Consider the following 20,845-nt stretch of genomic DNA (forward strand, 5'->3'; position numbering starts at 1 on the left):
TTTTTCTTAACAATTTTGATATTAAAAGGCTAAAAGTATACTTTTTAAAAGTTACTAAATACATATTCTAATCAAACAAATATTAATTATAATGATTTTTTTAACAAGTATTAATTATATCTTAAAATTTGTATTATAACTTATATTTAGAGGGGAAACGTGGGTGAAACTTAGGACTTGTACTAAGAAGAAAAAGTATTATTTACTTGTTAAAAGTAATTTCCTTTTTTTTTTCCCGACACTTGTTGACCCTATATATACGAATATTCTCGTAATTGTTAGCTGGCAGCTTAATATTCTTATAATTATTACATTTATGTATGGATATTTATTGCTGAAATTGCGAGATATTTAAAAATACTTCTAAAATTTTAAAATTTTAGAGCAGAAATTATTACAAAAATATGTCATTATGTGCTTTTTAAATATTGCTAATTGCTATTAAAGTATAGTAAGCAAAATTGATTTAAAATTTTAAAATTTAAAAGTATTTTTGTTATAGTTCTTCTTTTTTGAATGCCGAATTAATATCTAAACAACAATGATACTACCTTCTGTCCTTAATATAAATATTATTTGAATTTTATTTTGATTATAAATATAAAATCTCAATTCTTAATAATTATTGTTACTTAGATATTAAATTAGGCAATCAAATAGGAAGAATTATAACAAAAATACTTTTAAATTTTAAAATTTTAAATCAATTTTATTTATTATATTTGAATAACAACTAACAATATTTGAAAAGCAAATAACGACATATTAATAATTTCTGATCTAAAATTTTAAAATTTTAGAAGTATTTTTTTAAAAAAAATTCCAATCAAATATAGTTTTTTATTTCAGTCATTTATGAGAGTTTCCCAACCAATGACTGATTTTGATCAGTTGTCATCGTTGTGCTTAGTTTCCCGTCAAAAGAGTTCCTAATATCTTTTATCTCTAACGATATTTTCTGGCTTTAGTCTTTTTTTTTCCAGAAATATTTTCTGACTTTAGTTATCTCATACTTATACCGTGTGCTACATTAAACGTTACGAGCAATGACATTTAGAAAGTCTTTTCTTATAATTCTTTTGGATTGATTTGATTACATTTGTGTGAGGGATTTTCTTACAAAAATTGATAGTCGCATTGAATCCATCAATTTCAAAATTTCTATTTATTCCAGCCAAGATTTTTAAATTTCTAGTTGATCCAAAAAACAAGTTACAGATTCTCAACCGATCCATATATTACCATCGGACCATAATGTCCACTACACTGAATCATCGTACGTGATTCTGTCCCTGAATCACTGGGAAACATTGTACCAAAAAACGATTCCTATTCGAAGACAAGGATTCTTCTTTTTCTTTTATTTCACTTTTCCTTTGCCTCTGTCGGGTTATGTTAGCACTCAAGTACTCTCAATTCAACCAAAATGATTCAAATGCACTATTTTCCTCTACATTCCAAAACCATCTTTGTACATCTTTCTCATTAGACACTTAACCCCAAAATTATTACCATCATAATTAATTAATTAACAAAAGTTACGCCAAACAAAAAAAAGGCTAAAGACCCTGTATAAAAAAGCAAGAAAATAAGGTCGAGCCGGTTAAGCCAAAATTGAGAGCCGAGCCGTATCCACATCAAGCCGAGCATTCGAGCCCCAGCTTCATGCCAGCTACTTTCTTGTTAGCCGAGTCACCACCTGAGCCTTGAAGTTGAAAATCTATCTTTCTTTTCTTGACCGGCATCACGTGAGTCTCACGTAGCGCCGGTTTGAACCCTAGCGTCAGCTCTAGCCCGACGTCCGCCCCACCGGCTTCGTCGGCTCCGTTGCTCTGTTTGCGTGCTGATTCCGGTTCGTCCCGGAAGAGCATGGAAGTCTCGGCAGTCTCTACCGACACCATGCTGTCGCTCTCTTTGCTATCCTCTTCCGCCGCCGTCTCCACGTTCGGCGGCGCCTCCTCCGACTGGTGACTCAGAGACGATTCGTGACTCGCGGACCGGTTCGCCACTTCATCAACGGCCGCACAACACACAGTGCATCCACTGCGCGGTTCTTCCGGTTCAGCGGACTTCAACTCCGTCCCCTTGTTCGGCTTCTTGGTCTTCCCGGCTGATCGCTTGAACCGTGACCGAGATTTGACTCGTTGGGCATCGTTCGACCCGACCGAGTCCTTGTCCTTACACACATGACGTATATCGTAAGGCTTCAGCGGTGGACCCTGCCCACTCGCGGCGGCTTCCGAGTTGATCGGGGTGATCGGATTACCCTTCAGCACTGCCTCCACGGCGGCCTGACAACGCTGCCAGTTCCCGGACCATAACAGACCCACGGACCCATAAATCGGGTTAAGTATCCGCCCGCATGCTTCGTAAAGCAGAGATCGAAAAATAGCTGCAAGAAACAGAAACAACAATCAATATCCGTTTGCTTCCCGAGAAAGAGAAAGAAAATGCAAGAAAATTTGAAAGTTAAGCTAACGAACCAGGACGAAGGTGTTGAGGGCCAGCGTTGATGAGGTTCAAGAGGCCCGCACGGCCATAGAACTTAGCAAGAAACACAGTGGCGTTAGCTTGAGATTCTGGGGATTTGATCCACTGCAAGCAAGGTCTGATACTACAATTCTCACTGCAACCTTTTCTGAGAACGCGACATCCATTACAGCTCATCCGCATTTTGCAGAAACTTGTTGTGAGAGATTCTGAGAAAATGATGAAATAGAAACTGAGATGAAGAAGATGATGGTGATGAGAAGATTATTGTGAATGCGATTTGTGGGGAGGGCTGGGTTTGAAGAGAAAGGAGGGTATATATGTGCGAGGGAGGGGAAGGGGAAATCAAAGTAAGGAAGCCGCTGGATTTTTGGGGTTTCAGGGTACGCACCGGTTTTTTCAAAGTCTGTTCTCTTTAACGATGGTTTCCACATTTCAGGAGTTTCGTGAATCAAATACCCACTCGCAGCTTCAGCGTGTGTCTTCGCTCCCTTTCGTGTTTGGCCGGGCGGGCTGACGCAAGATGTACCAGTGCATAGTATTCTACTCATCTACTCTTATATATACGTTATTGATTGATTATAATAAGTGATATCATCAAATAATTAAAGATATGATTATAAACATAATGTATTTTTTAGTATAATCAATGATAGTCTTATATTTAGTTATGGAAAAAATAATCATATATTTAATTAAAACACGGTACTTAAAAAAATATGTTTGAACTAGTAAGTATAAAATTTTTATTTGAAGTAAAGTTGAAAATTATTACACAAAAATGAAAAAAAATTATGTTACAATAGAGGAAAAATCCCCAAAAAATATGTCTTCAATTTTAAAATCATAAATCAGAAATTACTATAAAAATACATTGTCATTTATTTTTCAAATGGAGTCAATTGCTATTAAAGTATAATAAATAATATTGATTTTAAATTTAAAATTTTAAAATATATTTTTTAGGATTTTCTCTAGAATATATATAAAAAATAATTTTCGGTGATGGTTAGGATTAGGAAAGTTAGAAATTTTTCGATAATTTTTTAATATTTCGTAATAGTTTCTACAACCAAAAAATTATGTCAAATATTATAAAAGAATTTTACTAACTCTAATTTCTTAAAATAATTTTCTCAACAATTTGCAGTCTGTTGGAACAATTTTCATAATAGTTTGACTTTAAAAAAAAAAAAAATCAAGCAAGGGACTTGCAAAACAGGCTCTACATAAGGTGCTCTTTAATCTTTTTCGAGATATTTGATAGCTTTACCCTATGAAAATTGAGGGGGATAGAAAATTTTAATAAGTTCATTTGAATTTAAAGGAGTAGTATCAAAAGAATTTTGATTAATTTTTATTATTCTTTATCTTATATTTTTTATTAAAATTTTAAAATTTATTTTTTTAATTTTTTAAATCCAACTTGTTAAATTTTATCTTCCCCCTCTTTGTTTCATTTCCCTTGTTTATATAAATATTTTTTAATATATACCCATATTTAATAGAAACTATATTAGAGATTATTCACATTTTATGATAAATTTAATAATTGCAGTTGTTTTTATTAGTACATGTGAACTATTTAATAATTGTTAAAAAATAACTTATATTTAAGATGAAAGGTAGTTAGATATTTATTACTATTAATAACTAGAAACGGTTTTCATGCAAATTACAAAATTTAAAAAAAAAAGTCTTATATTTAGAATCAAAATTAACTTTATGATTAGATTATATATTAAGTACTGAACGAGTATTGCTTATTACAAATTTTTGTTGATGTTAACATTTTAGATTGACTATTATTACTTGTTTAAGTTTAAATTTCGCACAACCCTCAATCATGTCAGAAAGAAAAGATAATATATCTTGTTAAAAAACATCTCATTGACTCAAAATATCAGCTATTATCTATAAATTTTTTGGGCTATTAAATAAATTCATCTTAAATGTATTAATTAGTTCAATATACTACTTCAGCTTGTAAATATAAAAGTTACTTAACTAATTTAAATATATTAAGAATATTTGTGAAGTTAATTATTTATAACAAATATAATTTGATCTCTCTAAAGTATCATTTTTAATCATGATTATTTTTGAATGGAAGCTCTCTCATGATGTGCAATTAATAGGAATATTTTAGAAAATAAATTATAAATTGGAAAGACAAAGTTAATTGAGATATTATATTTTAAACCAAATCTAACCATAAACTAGTTTTTTTATATTTAAGATAGAATATATTAACATGGAGCAATTTAATGTGTAGGGAGGTAAAAATATTAATTAGGGATAAATACACAAATATTTTTTTTTACAAATTAATTAGTTAGGTTATTTTTATTCTATTTTTTAAGTACCTATAAAATATTTTTTGTCATAAAGCATGTAACCATTTTATTTTATTTTTAATTCAAAATATCATTTTATTCACATCTCACATTTTAAAATATTTTTGTAGTTTATTTAATATTTTAAATATTTTTTGTGTACATCTAATATCTCAAAATTTTGTAATTTTTTAAAATTATGAAATATTTTTTATGTATATTTAGCAGGAGCTTTAGTATCGACAACGGCCGCTAGGGTTTAGGTGGCCATTGTAGTCAGAGCTCAGGCGGCCGATCGACGATCGGTCACCGGAGCTCCGACGATCGGCAACTATTTTTTTAAAAATATTTTTACAACTTCAGTTACACAGTTAATAAGTTTTGTAATGCTACTAACAAGTTCAGTGTAGCAATTAACAGTATGTTTTTCAAGAAATTCAAAAAATAACATTTTTATAACTTCAATGATGCCGTTAACAAGTTCTGTAATTCTATTAACAAACTCGGTATAAAATTTAACAACAAGTTTTTTGATAAATTTAAAAAGTGACATTTTTATAATTTCAGTAACATAGTTAACAAGTCATATAATAATATTAACAACTCTAATAAAAGTTGATATTTTTAATATTAGCTCCCTATGAAAGTTGTATAACAAAATTTTTCCACTTATTATGTAATAATTATTGTTATGAGAGTTGTTAATACTGTTACATGACTTATTAACCACGTTACTAAAGTTATGAAAATGTTACTTTTTGAATTTTTCAGAAAACCTGTTGTTAAATGTGATATCAAACTTGTTAACAGAGTTATGAAACTTGTTAACTGTGTTACTGAAATTGTAAAACTGCTTCTTTTTTAATATCCTCAAAAATCTGATATTAACTGTTATATTGAACTTATTAATAGTATTACAGAACTTGTTAACTATATTACTGAAATTCAAAAAATTTCCCAAAAAATATTTTAGAATACTTAATGTCTATTTGTTTAAAAAGAAGATAACAACATATTTTTATAATTATTTTTTATTTAAAATTTTAAAATTTAATAATTTTTTTTTAACCCTTGTTAAAATAAAGAAAAATTAGGTCATATTGGATTCAGTCTTGTTTGGATAGCACGTGTAAATAAGAGAATATTAGGTAGGACCAGTAGTATAGGGATAGGTAGGAACGGCGAACTTGGATAGATACCCAAGTTGAGATTAAGCGCGTGGCAAGCACGATGGGCGGTCAGAGTCTGGTCGAATCGCCACGTATTCAAATGGTGATGATGAAAATAAAGTAATGGGAAGTGAAAAACCAAGGAGGGTAAGCTCCTGGTTTTCGGGAATGAGTCGAAAACCGCTCTCCCTTAAAACCGGAGACTGGTTTCCGGTTTTTAATTCCCAGGTTCGTTCTCTGGACCATGGGCGGACTTGAAAATTAGAAGAAACTGTGGGCCATTGCTTTTCTTTTGCTTTCTTCGATTAAAAACATTATTTTTTTTAATCTTAAATATAAAACTTATTTTATAATATAATTTACATATTAACTTATAAATATTTATTATACAAATTTACTACAACAATAAAATTTATCATTCTGAAAATTTACTGATTAAATTTTTTTTGCCAAATTTGCTCATTCAATTATGACTGTTTATTATGTATATAAGACAAATTTTTTTCATTAAAATATAATCCAAATCTACAATTGTTGATTGTGAGCATTTTATTAATAGAAAATCTATAGATACCCTTCAAAGCACATTTTGAATTTAGAAAATGTCCTAATTTTAGCAAATAATTAAGTTTAGTCATTAAATTATATTTTGGCCAAATTTACTCATTAAATTATGAATATTTATTATATATAACACACAATTATTTTCATTCAAATACGATCAAATCTACAAAACTACAATTGTTGATTGTGGGGAGTTTATGAATGAACAATCTATAAATATTTTTGTAATTTTTTTTAAATTTAAAAAATGTCCTAATCTTAGCAAGTCCTCGCCAAAAATAGAAAAAATTCAAATAGAACAATAAGTAAATATTCTTAATGGTTTTTTGGCCAAAAATATTATTAATGGTTCTTAAGAATAAAACAATTGTGAAGTTAGTCCTCAAACATAATTTTCCATCATAATGTTCACGTAATTTCACTACTTTTGTGAATTGAAATTATTTTTTATTTTTATGAATTAAAATTATTATTCTTTATCATAAAGAACAACAATCAAATCTAAGACTGATAATTAATTATATTTGATAATAATTCAAAATAAAAAATAGAGAAAATCTCATATTATAAAAATTTTTTCCTAAAAACAAATTATATTTATAGTAAAACAAAGTAATAGATAAATTAAATATTGATGATGAGAGTATGACGCACCATCTTTTCTTATTTAGGGAGTGTTTGGGGTAACCCAAAAATATTTTTGAAAAACATTTTTCTGCAAATCAAGACAAACTCCTTCACATATTTAGAGAGTGTTTGGGAATGCTAAAAAATACTTCTAAAACACATATTTATTTTAAAACTATAAAAACACTTTTAAAACTATAATTTTGTTTTTATCCGAACATCGCCTCAGTTGGAAAATTCTAAATCAAATAAAGCAGCTTATATTTCATTGGAACACTTGTGTCCTCTTTAGAATGATTACAACGAATTAATTATTGCACCACTTGCACTTATCAATTACTCCCAGCCGTCGAACATTTTTCCTTTGGATATGGATAAAATTACTTGTCATCTTCTTCTCATAACCTTTCAATTATTAAACGCTTAATATAATCTCACATCACGTACATCCATACATATATTTGGATCTTAACTCTTAAAAGAATGATTTGGTTTGATTCTCATTTTCTACTTTTTTAGAAATGGTTAGGTATGCTTTTAATAATTACGTGAAATTCAAGACTCATGACATATAATAATATCGGATATTGTGTGGTGGGTCATATAATGAATCAAGTCGAATTCAATATAAATATGTATATCTTCTCAGCGTTATTTTTTCACAAAAATAAAAACTTTTTTTTAGTTCTTGTGTCATTTTTTCCCCTTATTCACTTGAGCGTCTTATTTTAAATTATTCTAATTTATTAAACTTAGGATGTACTTAAATTTCATATAAGTTTTGCTGTTAAATCGAATGATCTAATAGCATAACAAATTATATTTATTAATAAGATACATATTAAAAATGTAAGACAAAGCAAATAAGTAGAATGAAGTAATAATTATATTATTTTTCTTGTACATCATACGCACCTTAGTAATAGATGCAGTACAAATAAGATTAGGGTGATGAAAATATTAGGAAAATTAACATTAAGATGTTAAATACATCATAAATAATTAATGTGTTAGATGTTGCTTTTCCAATGAAATCATGCTGCCCAAGATATGTGATATCCGGCAAATTCCATCTTTGTTTAAAAGTCATTGGCTTTCTATAAACTTATGTAATGATTAATTATGATCAAAGTGTATATTTAGCCTTTTAAATTTTCATCTAGTTTTGGTTTAGTCATTTAAATTTAAAAATTATATTTTTAATCCCTTAAACTTAACACCGTTAACCTTATTAGTAAAAAATATTGACTCAGGATTTTAAAATGATGACTCAATATTTAAAATAAAACCTTACTTTTATCTACAATTTATATGCTGTTTAATTTTATGAAATAAATAATTTTTATTCTTATGATTTGCAAAAGTTTCCTAATAAATCATAACTATTCATAAAAAATTTCAAATATTATAATTATTTTAAAGATTAGTGTTATTATTAACTTTTTATGCTGGATCCAATATGATAATTTATAAAGCTTATCATAAAAAAATCAAAAGTTATAATTTTAAATACTATTTTTTCCGAAAATTTAAAAGTAAATCCGGTAGAACTATGTTAAAAAAATTCGGCCATACATAGGAAATAATTATGTTTGATGGTACCTTTAATTATATTTTATTTTAAATATTTTTAATTTATATATTTTAAAATGGAAATTAATAGGTTAGAACTTAAAATATTGAGTTGTGTTTTTGAAATCTCTGAGCCAACATTTTTTATTAGTGAGGTTAACAACATTAAATTTAAAGGATTAGACTAAAAATTTGATGTAAATTTGAAAGACTAAACACATAGTTTACCCGGTTAATTATTATTTTCGTTGAGATTTAACATACTTAGTTTAACACAAAGTTCATAAGAGTGAATTTTTATATTTAAAAATATCATATATTATTCATAATGGGACGGTTTATTACGCACCCAAAAGTACATCAAATTTAATACAATGCCCGACTGGTTAGCTAACCGATTGAGATAGTAATAAAACATGCTTTTGGTTCTTGTGTCATTTTTTTCCCTTATTCACATGAGAGGCATGTGAATTTTAAACTTAGAATATAAATAACTTTGAAATAAGTTTTATTGTTAACTCGAATGATCAAATAAATGGCATAACAAATTATATTTATTAATAAAATAAATATTTAAAAACAAAACAAAACAAATAAAGTAGAATGAATTAATAATTAGCACACCCGTATCATTTTTCTTGCACATCAAATACACTTTTATGCTATTTTTTAATTACATCTAATGCTTTAATTTTATTTATAATTTAGGATGTTAGATATAATAAAAATAAGATTGTAATGCTGCAAACATCAAAAAAATATTATTAAGATGCTAGATCATCGTAAATAATAAATTAATGTGTTGGATGTTGCTTTTTTCCAATAAAAGCATGCAGCCCAAGGCAAGTGATATCTATCAAATTCTTTGTTCAAAAGTCAACTGCTTTCTGGTACTTATCTAGTAATTAATTCTGACTAAAGTATATATTTAGTTTTTTAAATTTATATTTAGTTTCAATTTAGTCATTTAGGTTTAAAAAACATATTTTTAGTCCCTTTAAACTTAACGCTGTTAACTTTACTAACAAACAATGTTAACTCAGTGATTTTAAAATGATGACACTATTTAAATGCTGATATATTAATTTTTAATTTAAAATAGATAAATTTAAAATATTTTAAATAAAAATTTTCTTTTATGAACAATTTATATGCATTTTAGTTATTATGAAATAAATAATGTTTCCTTACTCTTATCATTTTGAACAATTTCCTAATAAATCTTCAATATTCATATTAAAAAAATTTAATATTATAATTATTTTAAGAATTAATGTTATTATTAACTTTTATACTAGATTCAATATGACAATTTATCAAGCCAGTCATAAAAAATCAAAAAGTTACAATTTAAAATATTTTTTAGTAATATTTTTTATGAAACTTAAGAGTAAATCTTATAGAACTACGTTAGAAAATTCGACCATAAGAAATAATTATGTTTGATGGCACCTTTAATTGGATTTTATTTTAAATATTTTTAGTTTATATATTTTCAATTTAAATTAACATGTCAGATTTAAATGCTGATTCATTATTTTGAAATCACTGAGTTAGCATCTTACATTAGTGAGGTTAATGGTATTAAATTTAAGGAATTAAAAATAAATCTTTTAAATTTAAAGGATTAAGCTGAAATTTGATATAAGTTTAAAATGACAAAATATATAGTTTACCCGATTTATGACTAATATTTCCGCGCTGAGATTTAAAATACTTAGTTTAACACAGTTTATAAGAATGAAGTTTTATATTTAAAAATACCACATATTATTTATAATTGTACGCTTTATTACACACTCTCAAACGTACGTAGTAAATAGTACTAACTCTTCCATGGTAAGAAAGTTGAATAATTAAATTTTTTTTGTAATTTTATAATTTTTAACACACACACACACATCCACACGTGTTGGCAATGTATATAAGCTAAGGCACTGAAAATCTGGTCAACCAACGAATTAAGACAATGGTTCAAAAATTAGTGGTTTAAACTAGAGTTAATTCAGAGTTAAACTGATATATTTTAATTAAATTATATTATTATAATTTAAGTAAAAAGGCATTAATTAATTAAGTCACCAGAAAATAGAATATTCATATTTAAATCACATATAATCCAAAAAATTACTAAAGCACAAATAAAATGAATTGATTTTTTTTCCTTTTTTTAAATCAAAAGGATTTCATTTAAGCTCAATAATAGAGGGGGGGGGGTGAATCTAAAATTTATCTCAATCAACCAGTCGACAACTCTTAACTGGACTGCTCAGAAAATTAGTTCGTTGGTTGATTAGTCTAGCCTGCCAAATCAGTTGGATTTTCATATCATGTATAGTCAAATGCATAATTGACTAGGGTAGGTTGTTACTGTAGTCATCGTCTGCTGTCCTCAAGTAGAACATGACCAATTCATCTTAATTGTATAATGGAATTGTATTCAATATTTATTTAGGGGTGGAAGTCAATAATTTTGACAGTAATAGATTATTAATCTTGCACAATTTTAATTTTTTTTTTTTGCATATGCATCTGGTATCCTGGTCAACTCCTTAGAAAATTACAAACCAGACTAATTCGGATCAGGTCATAATAAGATTTATATGGGCGGCGATCCTACCAACTATACTATTACATTCTCAAAAGATTGGACCTGTGACTTTTAGTTAAGTTGGAACAACTCTTACTAATTGATCCAAGTGCTTAACAGTTAAAAAAATCCTTTATATAAAGATATCTTTGTCTTAAAAATTCATATAAACTTCTTTTGAAAATAAACAAAATAAATCATGCTTCATGGCAAAGGGATAAAAAAAGAAAAAGAAAAAAGAAAAAGCTATTCTAACACACACACACACGTTATGTGTCTTTTTCGAAACCTAATCAAAGTGTCTTCTAACAATGAGTAAGTTATTCCGGCTTAAAAAAAAAAAAAAGTAACTGATAAAAGTTTACTTTAGATTTTTATTGAAATGATAAAATTCATATTTTCTGTTAGGGAAGTTTATGTATTTTTTTGGAATTAAATAAGATATTCAAATCTAAGTGAATAAGAATGAGAATATACTCCTTCTTTCTCTTAAATTCTCTCTTGCTTATCTCTCTCATTCCAAATTTCTCCTATATTTTCTTATTTTCATGACAATTCATGTATATATATGCATTAAGGTGCATCCAACATTATAAAATATTTTTAGATATATATCCTAAGTTATTTTTACTACAATTTTAGACTGAATAACTTAGGGTGGTGGATGCATAAAAATAATTTAAAGTAATGGATACACCTGAAAAAAATACTTTAAGATACTAAATGTACCAAAATATAATTTAAGATGCTGAATTCACTTAAAAAAATATTTCGAAGTATTGAATGAATTGGAAAATACTTTACGTGTAGTTAACCTTATTTTTAATAAAATCTAACAATTTCTTCTTTTTTTTTGTGTTAAAGAATTAAGAGGTGCATGCACCATAATAATGCACATTAATTAATTTAATACTAGTTTAATCAGGGGTCAAACAGGTGGGAAAGAAGTGGAATAATTAGTGGATTGGATTCCAGGAGAGCTCCTGGTTTTTGGGAACTCAAATTCCCTCTTTCAATTCCGTTGGGCGCTTACTGTGGGCTCCACTCTACCCTCCTCCTAGGCCTTCTCAATTCTTTTATTTTCCCATTATCTTTATACATATTTTAATTTAAATAACTATGATTATTATATTAATTAATCCCAAAGCTTCTTTATTAACGCGTTTGTTCCCTTCACAATTCTAATCCTATTTATAAAACACCTTTAACCTTTTCATCTAAATAAGTAAGATTTAAACTTTATTAACTCTTCCCCCCAATTTTAATAAATTTTTTTTACCCCCTATTTAAAATATATGCTTTTCTAAAAAAAATAACAATTAACAAAACTATAAACTGGGACAAAATTATACTTTCATAAAGAAATTAATTTAATGAGATGACTTGTACTAAGAGCAAAAACAAAACTCACTCTGTTCTCTTAGGAGTACCTATATTAAATAGAAAACTTTCATATTTGTATTACATTCTTTCTTATAGTTAATGATTTTTTTTGGTCAATATCTTGTAGTTAATGATTTTGAATACGGGTGATATTGCAAAAAACTTAATTAATACTACTTTCAGTCTTTAATATAAGACCTTATTTGATTTTTATTTTGGTCCTAAATATAAGATCTAAATTCACTTTGTTCTCATATTTATGTATTTTTTTTCCAAAATAATCCTTCTAACAATAATAGTTCTAGTCAATATACTTGATAAGTAAGGATATTTTCGAAAAGACAATACATATTTGTTACAAATAACTAACTTAACTTCTTGTTTTAATCTCCTCAAATTAATCAACTAGCTTAATTAGGATTAGTATTTTGCTAAGAGGCTTATAGTGAGAATTATCTATCGCTTTTATAAGTATTTCTCACAAGCATGACGTCCTAGAACAATTGTTCCTTCCTCCCTTCCTTTTTCAAGTGATTAATATATCGAATGACAATTTGGAGTCCACTTGCATTTGTTTGATTCATCAACAAGGGCACAGCCAAAAACTCAAGCAAGTGGGATGGAATATTAGTAGCACCTAGCAATGTGGGTTGAAATTTCAACTTTTATGTTAACAGTTTAGTTAGAAATTGTCTCTTATTGTTCCCTTTCAAAATATAAGATAAACTTTGTTGGATGGTTTTGTTTTTTTATAATATAACATTTACTTTTACCTGAACATTTAATGAATTTTTTTAAATTTTATTCCTAATATATATTCTTTTTATTTTTTGATTCATTTATTACATCTTTCTATTTATCCTTTTCGCTAATAAGGGTATATTTTGGAAAAAAATACATGCTTTCCATATTTATTGTTTTAGACTAATTTTAACTAATTTTTTATAAAAATAAATAGATAAAATTTATTTTATATTTTAAACCGGATCGAATTTGTTTGCCGAGCATATTCTTTGTGCCTGGAAAAAAAAAAACTAGTAGTGGGCCCTGATGAAAATCCCACTAAACTCAAAAAAGATGGGATTGGTTGTGAATAATACAGCACATTCTAAGTGGTTTACACCATGTCACGCCTCACTTGTCACCGATCACGCTTGAATGAAGTCTCAAATTTAAGCCCAACATTAATATAAATATATATATATTGTATAAAAAAAACTAGGTTGGCCATTTGAATAGAGTTTATAGTTGGTCTTTATTTTACTATTTGTTCAGGATTGTTATCCTATTATTTACTCTATATGCCTCTTTGGGTCTCTAAAGATAGGGTGTCCTAACCACCAACAGCTATTCCATCCCCATTGTCCATTGTGCCCAAGTTTAGTTTTCACCTTAGTCCTTATCAATTCAGAGCAGAAATAGACAATGCATCTTTTTTCAAAATGCTTAATCCCAAGGGAAAGATTTCCTCTCTAGTAGAAAAGAGGAGCAATCATCTCAAAGAGTGTGGTAAGAGGAGAATTTTCGTTAGCCTTATCTGGACTAAAGCCTTGTGTATTAGACTAAGTTAGCTTGGTTTGGTTCAGCTAACAGCCCCAAGTGGTATCAAAGACAGCTTCTCAAAAGTCATCACTGGCATTAGTCTGGAGGATCCGTAGTTAGCTAAACCGAACCAAGCTAACTTAGTCTGATACCAAGGCTTTAGTCCAAGTAAGACCACTTATTCTCAACTCATCAAAGGACCACGTTAGGACTCTTGGGGGGAAAAAAAAGGAATATCTCGGATTTGGTATATTTTTTTAAAAAAAATATTATTTATTTTTTATTTGGTATATTGGGCAGACCCCACCATTCGATATTTGCAACCAACTAGTTTGAATTTATGGGGTGACTGTGTGGTTTAATAGATTACCTCATTTACCCATAAGTATGTTCCTCAAGAAAGGGGGAATATACCATATTCAACCAAAATAATCAAAGAATTGTGAGGTTGGACCGGATAAATTTGACCCCCCCCAACTAATAAATAATGGAAAAATGACAACAAAATACCACCTGAATTCCAAAAGACAAATAAGGGACCTGAATAAGCAAAATGACAATAGGGCACTGGGTACCAATTTGGAATATAGATTTTCGGCCAAAAGACCGAATTGCCCTGATGTCTCTGAACATTGAGCAGTGTATTCATGCGATAGAGAAAGGGAGGGAGAAACTGATTTCCTTCTACGAAACTAAATCCAAGTTCCTGCAGTCACCAAAAAGGATTTTTCGAAATCACGTGCCGTCGTAGTCGTAGGAGTAGATTGCCATCGCTGAATTTGGTTACCATCGCTGAAATACATTGCCTGTCGGAAATAACTTGTACCCCCTGAAATTGTCGTCGTCGAAGAGGTCGTGAAGTATTTGAATTATTCATGAGTGAGTAGAAGTTGATGGCGGGATTTGGATTATTCATTTTGTGGCTGTTTCATGGTGAAATAGGAACAGGATTATTGCATTTGATGGTTCATATTCAGTATTTGGTGAATGATGAAGCAGAAATCAGAAAATAGTCGCAAGCAATTACGTAATGTAATTGCTGTCATATGTTTGCTGGTTTTTGGTAAATCCATTCCGTGAATGGTAAATCCCATTCCGTGAATGGTAAATTTAATATACATATAGTTAATTATGAAACTTAATAGTTCAATGTTTATTGTGATGTACTTCAGGTGCAAGTTCACTGAATGATTTATTTATGCTTACAAGTTGCTCTTCCGGTGAAAACAGGTTTACAAAACCCATTGAAGAAGTGTCACTTTCACTATAAAAGTTGTAAATCCCATTATGTGTTTTTGTAAAATTCAGCGTGAAATTTTATTGGTGGTGAAAAGTAAGTTACTCATCCCCCGAAAATATGTTGCAAAATCTATTAACAAAGCGGTCACTTTTATCACAAAAGTTGTAAATCCCAGCATATGTTTTATAAAATTCAACGTGAAATTTTATTGGTTTTTAGAAACAAGTTACCTATCCTCTGAAACAAAAGGTTACAAAAGCCATTTAAGAAGTGGTCATTTTCACTATAAAAGTTGTAAATCTCACTGTGTGTGGTGTAAAATTCAGTGTGAAATTTTATTGGTTTTTAGAAACAAGTTGTTCATCCCCTGAAAAGAGGTTGCAAAACCCATTTAAGAAGTGATCATTTTCACTAAGAAAGTTGTAAATCTCACTACATGTTTTGTAAAATCAGCATATAATTTTATTGGTTTTTATAAACAAGTTGCCAATCCCTTGAAAACATGTTGCAAAACCCATTGAAGAAGTGATCATTTTCACTATGAAAGTTGTAAATCTCACTATGTGTTTTGTCAAATTCAGCGTGAAATTTTATTGATTTTTAGAAACAAGTTGCTCATCCCCTGAAAAGAAGTTGCAAAATTCATTTAAGAAGTGGTAATTTTCACTACAAAAGTTGTAAATATTACTCTATGTTTTGTAAAATTCAGCATAGAATTTTATTGGTTTTTAGAAACAAGTTGCCAATCCCTTGAAAACATGTTACAAAACCCATTGAAGAAGTGATCATTTTCACTACGAAAGTTGTAAATCTCACTATGTTTTGTCAAATTTAGTATGAAATTTTATTAGTTTTTAGAAACAAGCTGCCCATCCCCTGAAAACAAGTTGCAAAACCCATTGAATAAGTGGTCATTTTTACTATGGAAGTTGTAAATCCCACTATACATTTTGTCAAATTAGTGTGTGAAATTTTATTAGTTTTTACAAACAAGTTGTTTATCTCCTGAAAACAGGTTGCAAAACCCATTAAACAAAGTAGTCACTTTCACTACAAAAGTTGTAAATCACAATATGTATTTTGTAAAATTCATAATTAAACTACATGTATAGTGAAATTTACCATTCACGTAATGAGATTACCAAAAACCAGCAGGCATATGACAGCAGTTACGTTACGTAATTGCTTGCCATTGTTTTCTGATTTTCGCTCATCTTTCCCACAGGTTCATCTTTCCCACAGCTTCACATTCTGAAAATGGTTTTATGCGAAGAACAGAGACAGAACCAAATTTTAAGCTGTGGGAAACCCATCGAAATCAGCGTCTTCCTCTCTCCTTCCTCTCTTCTTCCCGATTTCATCAGCGTCTTCCTCCTCTCTCCTTCCCGTATTTCATCAGCGTCTTCCTCTCTCCTTCCTCTCACTTTCAGACAGGGCATTTTAGTCTTTTAGCCAAAAATCTGAATTCCAGATTGGTACCCAGTCCCCTATATGTCATTTTGCTTATTCGGGTGCCTTATTTGTCTTTTTGAAATTCAGGTGGTATTTTATTGTCATTTTCCCTAAAATAATTGGGGTTGTTATGTATGATAAATTCCCAAACACAAAAAAAAAGGGGTTTTTGAAAAATAAAAAAGAAATGTCTTGCATGACATGATCTTTTTTTGTTGTTGTTGTTTTTTTTAAGGACCTTCTTTCCACCTGTACCTGTGGATCCAGGTGGACTAGACAGGCCCATATCTCATTTCCAACATCCGACTTCACCCACTAAGCTTCTCAAGGAAGGATTTGTCATGCACACATTAGGAAACAAAATTATAATCCCATATCCCATATTGCCCATCAAGCTATTATCCTAATCACTCTGCTTTTTAAATATAAATAAATTTTAATTAACTTGCACAGTTTAAAAAAGTTAGCTTGTCATAATACTTATGTCCCCAATTAAAAATTTTGAGATGTCGGAGCTTTCAAGCTTAATAATACTACGTGTCTCTTTAAGTATTTATTAAGTGAGAGATTGCAAATTTAAGTGTGAGGTTGTGAGTTTGATGCTCTATGAGCATGATGGGGTGAAGGATGAGGATTTTAAAAAAAGAAGAAGTTTTGAGATATAAAATGTCCTTGTAATTGATATTTAACTGTTTTTCCCCTGTTTTTATGATGCTCATTTAATAAAGAGTACTAGTAGTTAATAAGACACAAATATTTGGTTAACTTACATTTAATTTATAGCTTCCTAGATGTCTCGTGTTTATCTCTTTTTACAAATTATGAACACAATTTAAAAGAAAAAATTGTTTGAATGTGAAATTAATATTTGGCTTGGTCAGAGATGAGAGACAATTTGTTTTTCGACTTGTGGAAGACAATTTGAGTGATGAGTACAGTGTGAGAAAATTGGCCTTATCTCTCTCTTCTCTCTCTCTCTCTCTGGTGTGAAAGACCATCTTTCTCTTTGTAATTCAAATTTGAGTTACAGTTATTTACAGGACGATATGCTACTTCCAATTTACATGTTGTGCTATTTCCAATTCACCAGATTTCCCGCCAACTTAAAAAGTTTCTTCACAGTTCACTTCATTTAATTTTGGCTAAAAAAGAATTTTACCTAATAAAAAAAGGAGAAAATCATAAAAAACGGTGAAAATAAAAAAAATTGTAAATCAAGACCCGTTACAAGATTTATATAGATTTGACAACAATTGAATAAAAATGACAACAAATTTTTTGACAAAATACCTTATTTGTGTTTTCATAATTTTTATGGTTTTTTTTCTCGCGATTTTTTCTAAAAAATAATCACAAGATAACTTATGTTGAAAGTGTTGATCAAATTGACCCATCTGGTTAATACATTTAAGAAAAAAAGCAATGCAGAAGAATTAGATTTGTACACAAGATTCACAGCTCCCTTAATACATTATTTAGTTTTTTCACTTTTTTTGTGACTGCAAAATAGGGGATGGATTGCCATTAAATTTTACAATATATTTAATGATTCCTTGGATAATTGAAGGATAAATTTTTTTGTAGTCATGCAGACATGACATAAGATAAAAATTGACACAATATCTGATTGTGTATGATCCATGTATTATAATTACACTTTGGCCCCTCTTGCGAGAAGTATATAAATATACACTCTCCGATCTTAAATATAAGAGTTACTTAACTAATTTGAATATATAAAAAAATTAAATTAATTACTTAATTATAATAAATGTCACGTGCATGCGTAACGATATATCATACATTAGCTTATAAGTTAGGTAAATTAGTTCATGAAAAAAAATGATAAATATAAAACAAAAAATAAATTAAGATTTTATATTTAAATCAAATTCAAGTGCTATTAATTGATATCATAATTTTTTTGTGAAGTTATTTTTGTTAAATGGTAAATTAGTTATTTTTGTGAAGTTAGAGGATTCAAGTGCTATTAATTGATATCATAATTAAAAAAAAAAAGTGATCTCTCTACATATAGATTACTCCTCTGATCCAATTGACAAAGTACTTTTAGCATATTTCACACAAACTAAGGAAAACCTTAAAAATGTAAACTCTTCATTAAAATATAAAAAAATTTCAACTTTACTCATATTTAATATATGTTGCTTTCAAAAGAGATAACTACCTATACTATAATAAATAAAGGATAAAATAGTATATTCATACTGAAAATTTAATGTTAGGCCATTAGAACGAAGGTCTAGGATTTTTGTCCTTGTTAACAAGAGTAATTGCTTTGCATCTTCATGGCATATCTTTTTTAGGTCACTCCAAATATATCCTTCAAACCAGATCTTGGCAGTGAAATCTGCATCTTCAATATGGAAAGCCCCTACTTTATTTTTGGATTAGAAGAAAGGAATAAAGCTCAGAGAAGACAATGAAAACTCATGGACATACAGATAAATACTCCTTCTCTTAATACTGCCTCTATCCTCTCTACACTCGTATCTCTTCAAACCCTGTTCTGTCACAATAATGTCATCATTATAAAATATCTCAGTAAGCTCAAATAAACATATCAGTAAGATATTTAAAATATCTTGAGTGGTTCTGGATGAATGATGAGGCGATATGATTGAGAGAGAAGGAAAAAGAAAAAAAAAGAAAAGAAAAGAAAAAAAGAATAAAGGAGATAGGATATATAATTCTACTTTTTATCTTTCTTCATTTTGCTAAGGAAGGGCGACACGCGCGTATGGTCAACAACCCAACAAAAGATATAAGAGACTGTCAGATGAAAACTACATTCCAAATTCCATTCATATGTGTTCATATATGTATTTTTATGTTTCCTTCATATTTCTTTGCCCTTTTTATATCTTACTGTTTACAGAAATAAGGTGTTCATTTTCAACTACTATTTCTGGTCCTAAACGTAAGAACTAGTTGACTAATTGAATAAATTAAAAAAATTGTTGAGTTAGTTATTTGTAATAATTAGATGTTATCTTCTTTAAAATATCCTTACTAATTATGTATTAGTTAAAATTACAATTTAATTAGACATTTAACATGTATAACTACTATAATGACTACTTTAAAAAAATAAATAAATGTGAGAAATAAAGTTAATTGGGATTTTATATTTAATATTAATTAAAAGTCAAATTAACTCTTATATTAAAAAAAAAAAATAGTATCACGCAACACAGTTTCGATTTTTTTGGTTAAAATGAAAGTACCAAATCCAGTCCAGCATAAATTGTGCATTAGATTGATCTAATACAGAAAAAGCTTTTAACATTAGCTAAAGGGCTTTTAGCATCAGTTATAGGAGAGATGTGCAGTCAGTAATCAAACGACCTAATTTTATCAGCATTTTACATTGAGAAAAAAAGGTGGTAAAAAGTTACTTTCCACTTCTGTTATACAAGGTAATTGACTAGAAGGTAAAGTTTCCATGCCGATGTAGAAAGTGACTTTTTGAATGCACTTGGATTTATTTTTCAAAATTCTAAATCCTTACAAGATAATGAGGATTTAAATTAGACGCACTAATGTGTTTAACTAAAATTTAAAAAATGCATCTTATACACTTTGAAGTTATATATTAATTTCACAATTAAGCCTAATTAATTTAGCATGAAATATAATTTTTATTAACTTAAAACCTGTGACTTTGATATAAACCTTCTCCAAAGAGCCAAATCAAGGACAACCATTAGTTCTAACAATGACAAGAGGCATTAAACTAGAGCAATGAATGATATACGTGAGTGAAGAAGACATGGTCACAAATTCCATGAGAGGCCAATATACACTAAACTCTGCCGCACCAAGAAAAAATATCAACTCCACCACCATCACACATTTT

The 20,845-nt window shown here is 28.8% G+C and overlaps 1 protein-coding gene across 1 annotated transcript; it reads right to left on the reverse strand.

Moving 5' to 3' along the window:
* Positions 1-1,244: 1,244 nt before the first annotated feature.
* On the reverse strand, positions 1,245-2,829 carry LOC114759457 (LOB domain-containing protein 41). The gene is made up of 2 exons (XM_028948633.1): positions 2,484-2,829; positions 1,245-2,392 (listed from the first exon to the last, which is right to left on the reverse strand). Exons 1-2 carry the CDS (start codon positions 2,671-2,673, stop codon positions 1,638-1,640), a joined length of 945 nt encoding a protein of 314 aa, XP_028804466.1. The 5' UTR covers positions 2,674-2,829; the 3' UTR covers positions 1,245-1,637.
* Positions 2,830-20,845: the final 18,016 nt, after the last annotated feature.

Source organism: Neltuma alba, unplaced genomic scaffold, assembly GCF_004799145.2.
Source record: "Neltuma alba isolate B1F8T4 unplaced genomic scaffold, ASM479914v2 tig00010851_pilon, whole genome shotgun sequence".
In the NCBI taxonomy this organism is placed as follows: domain Eukaryota; kingdom Viridiplantae; phylum Streptophyta; class Magnoliopsida; order Fabales; family Fabaceae; genus Neltuma; species Neltuma alba.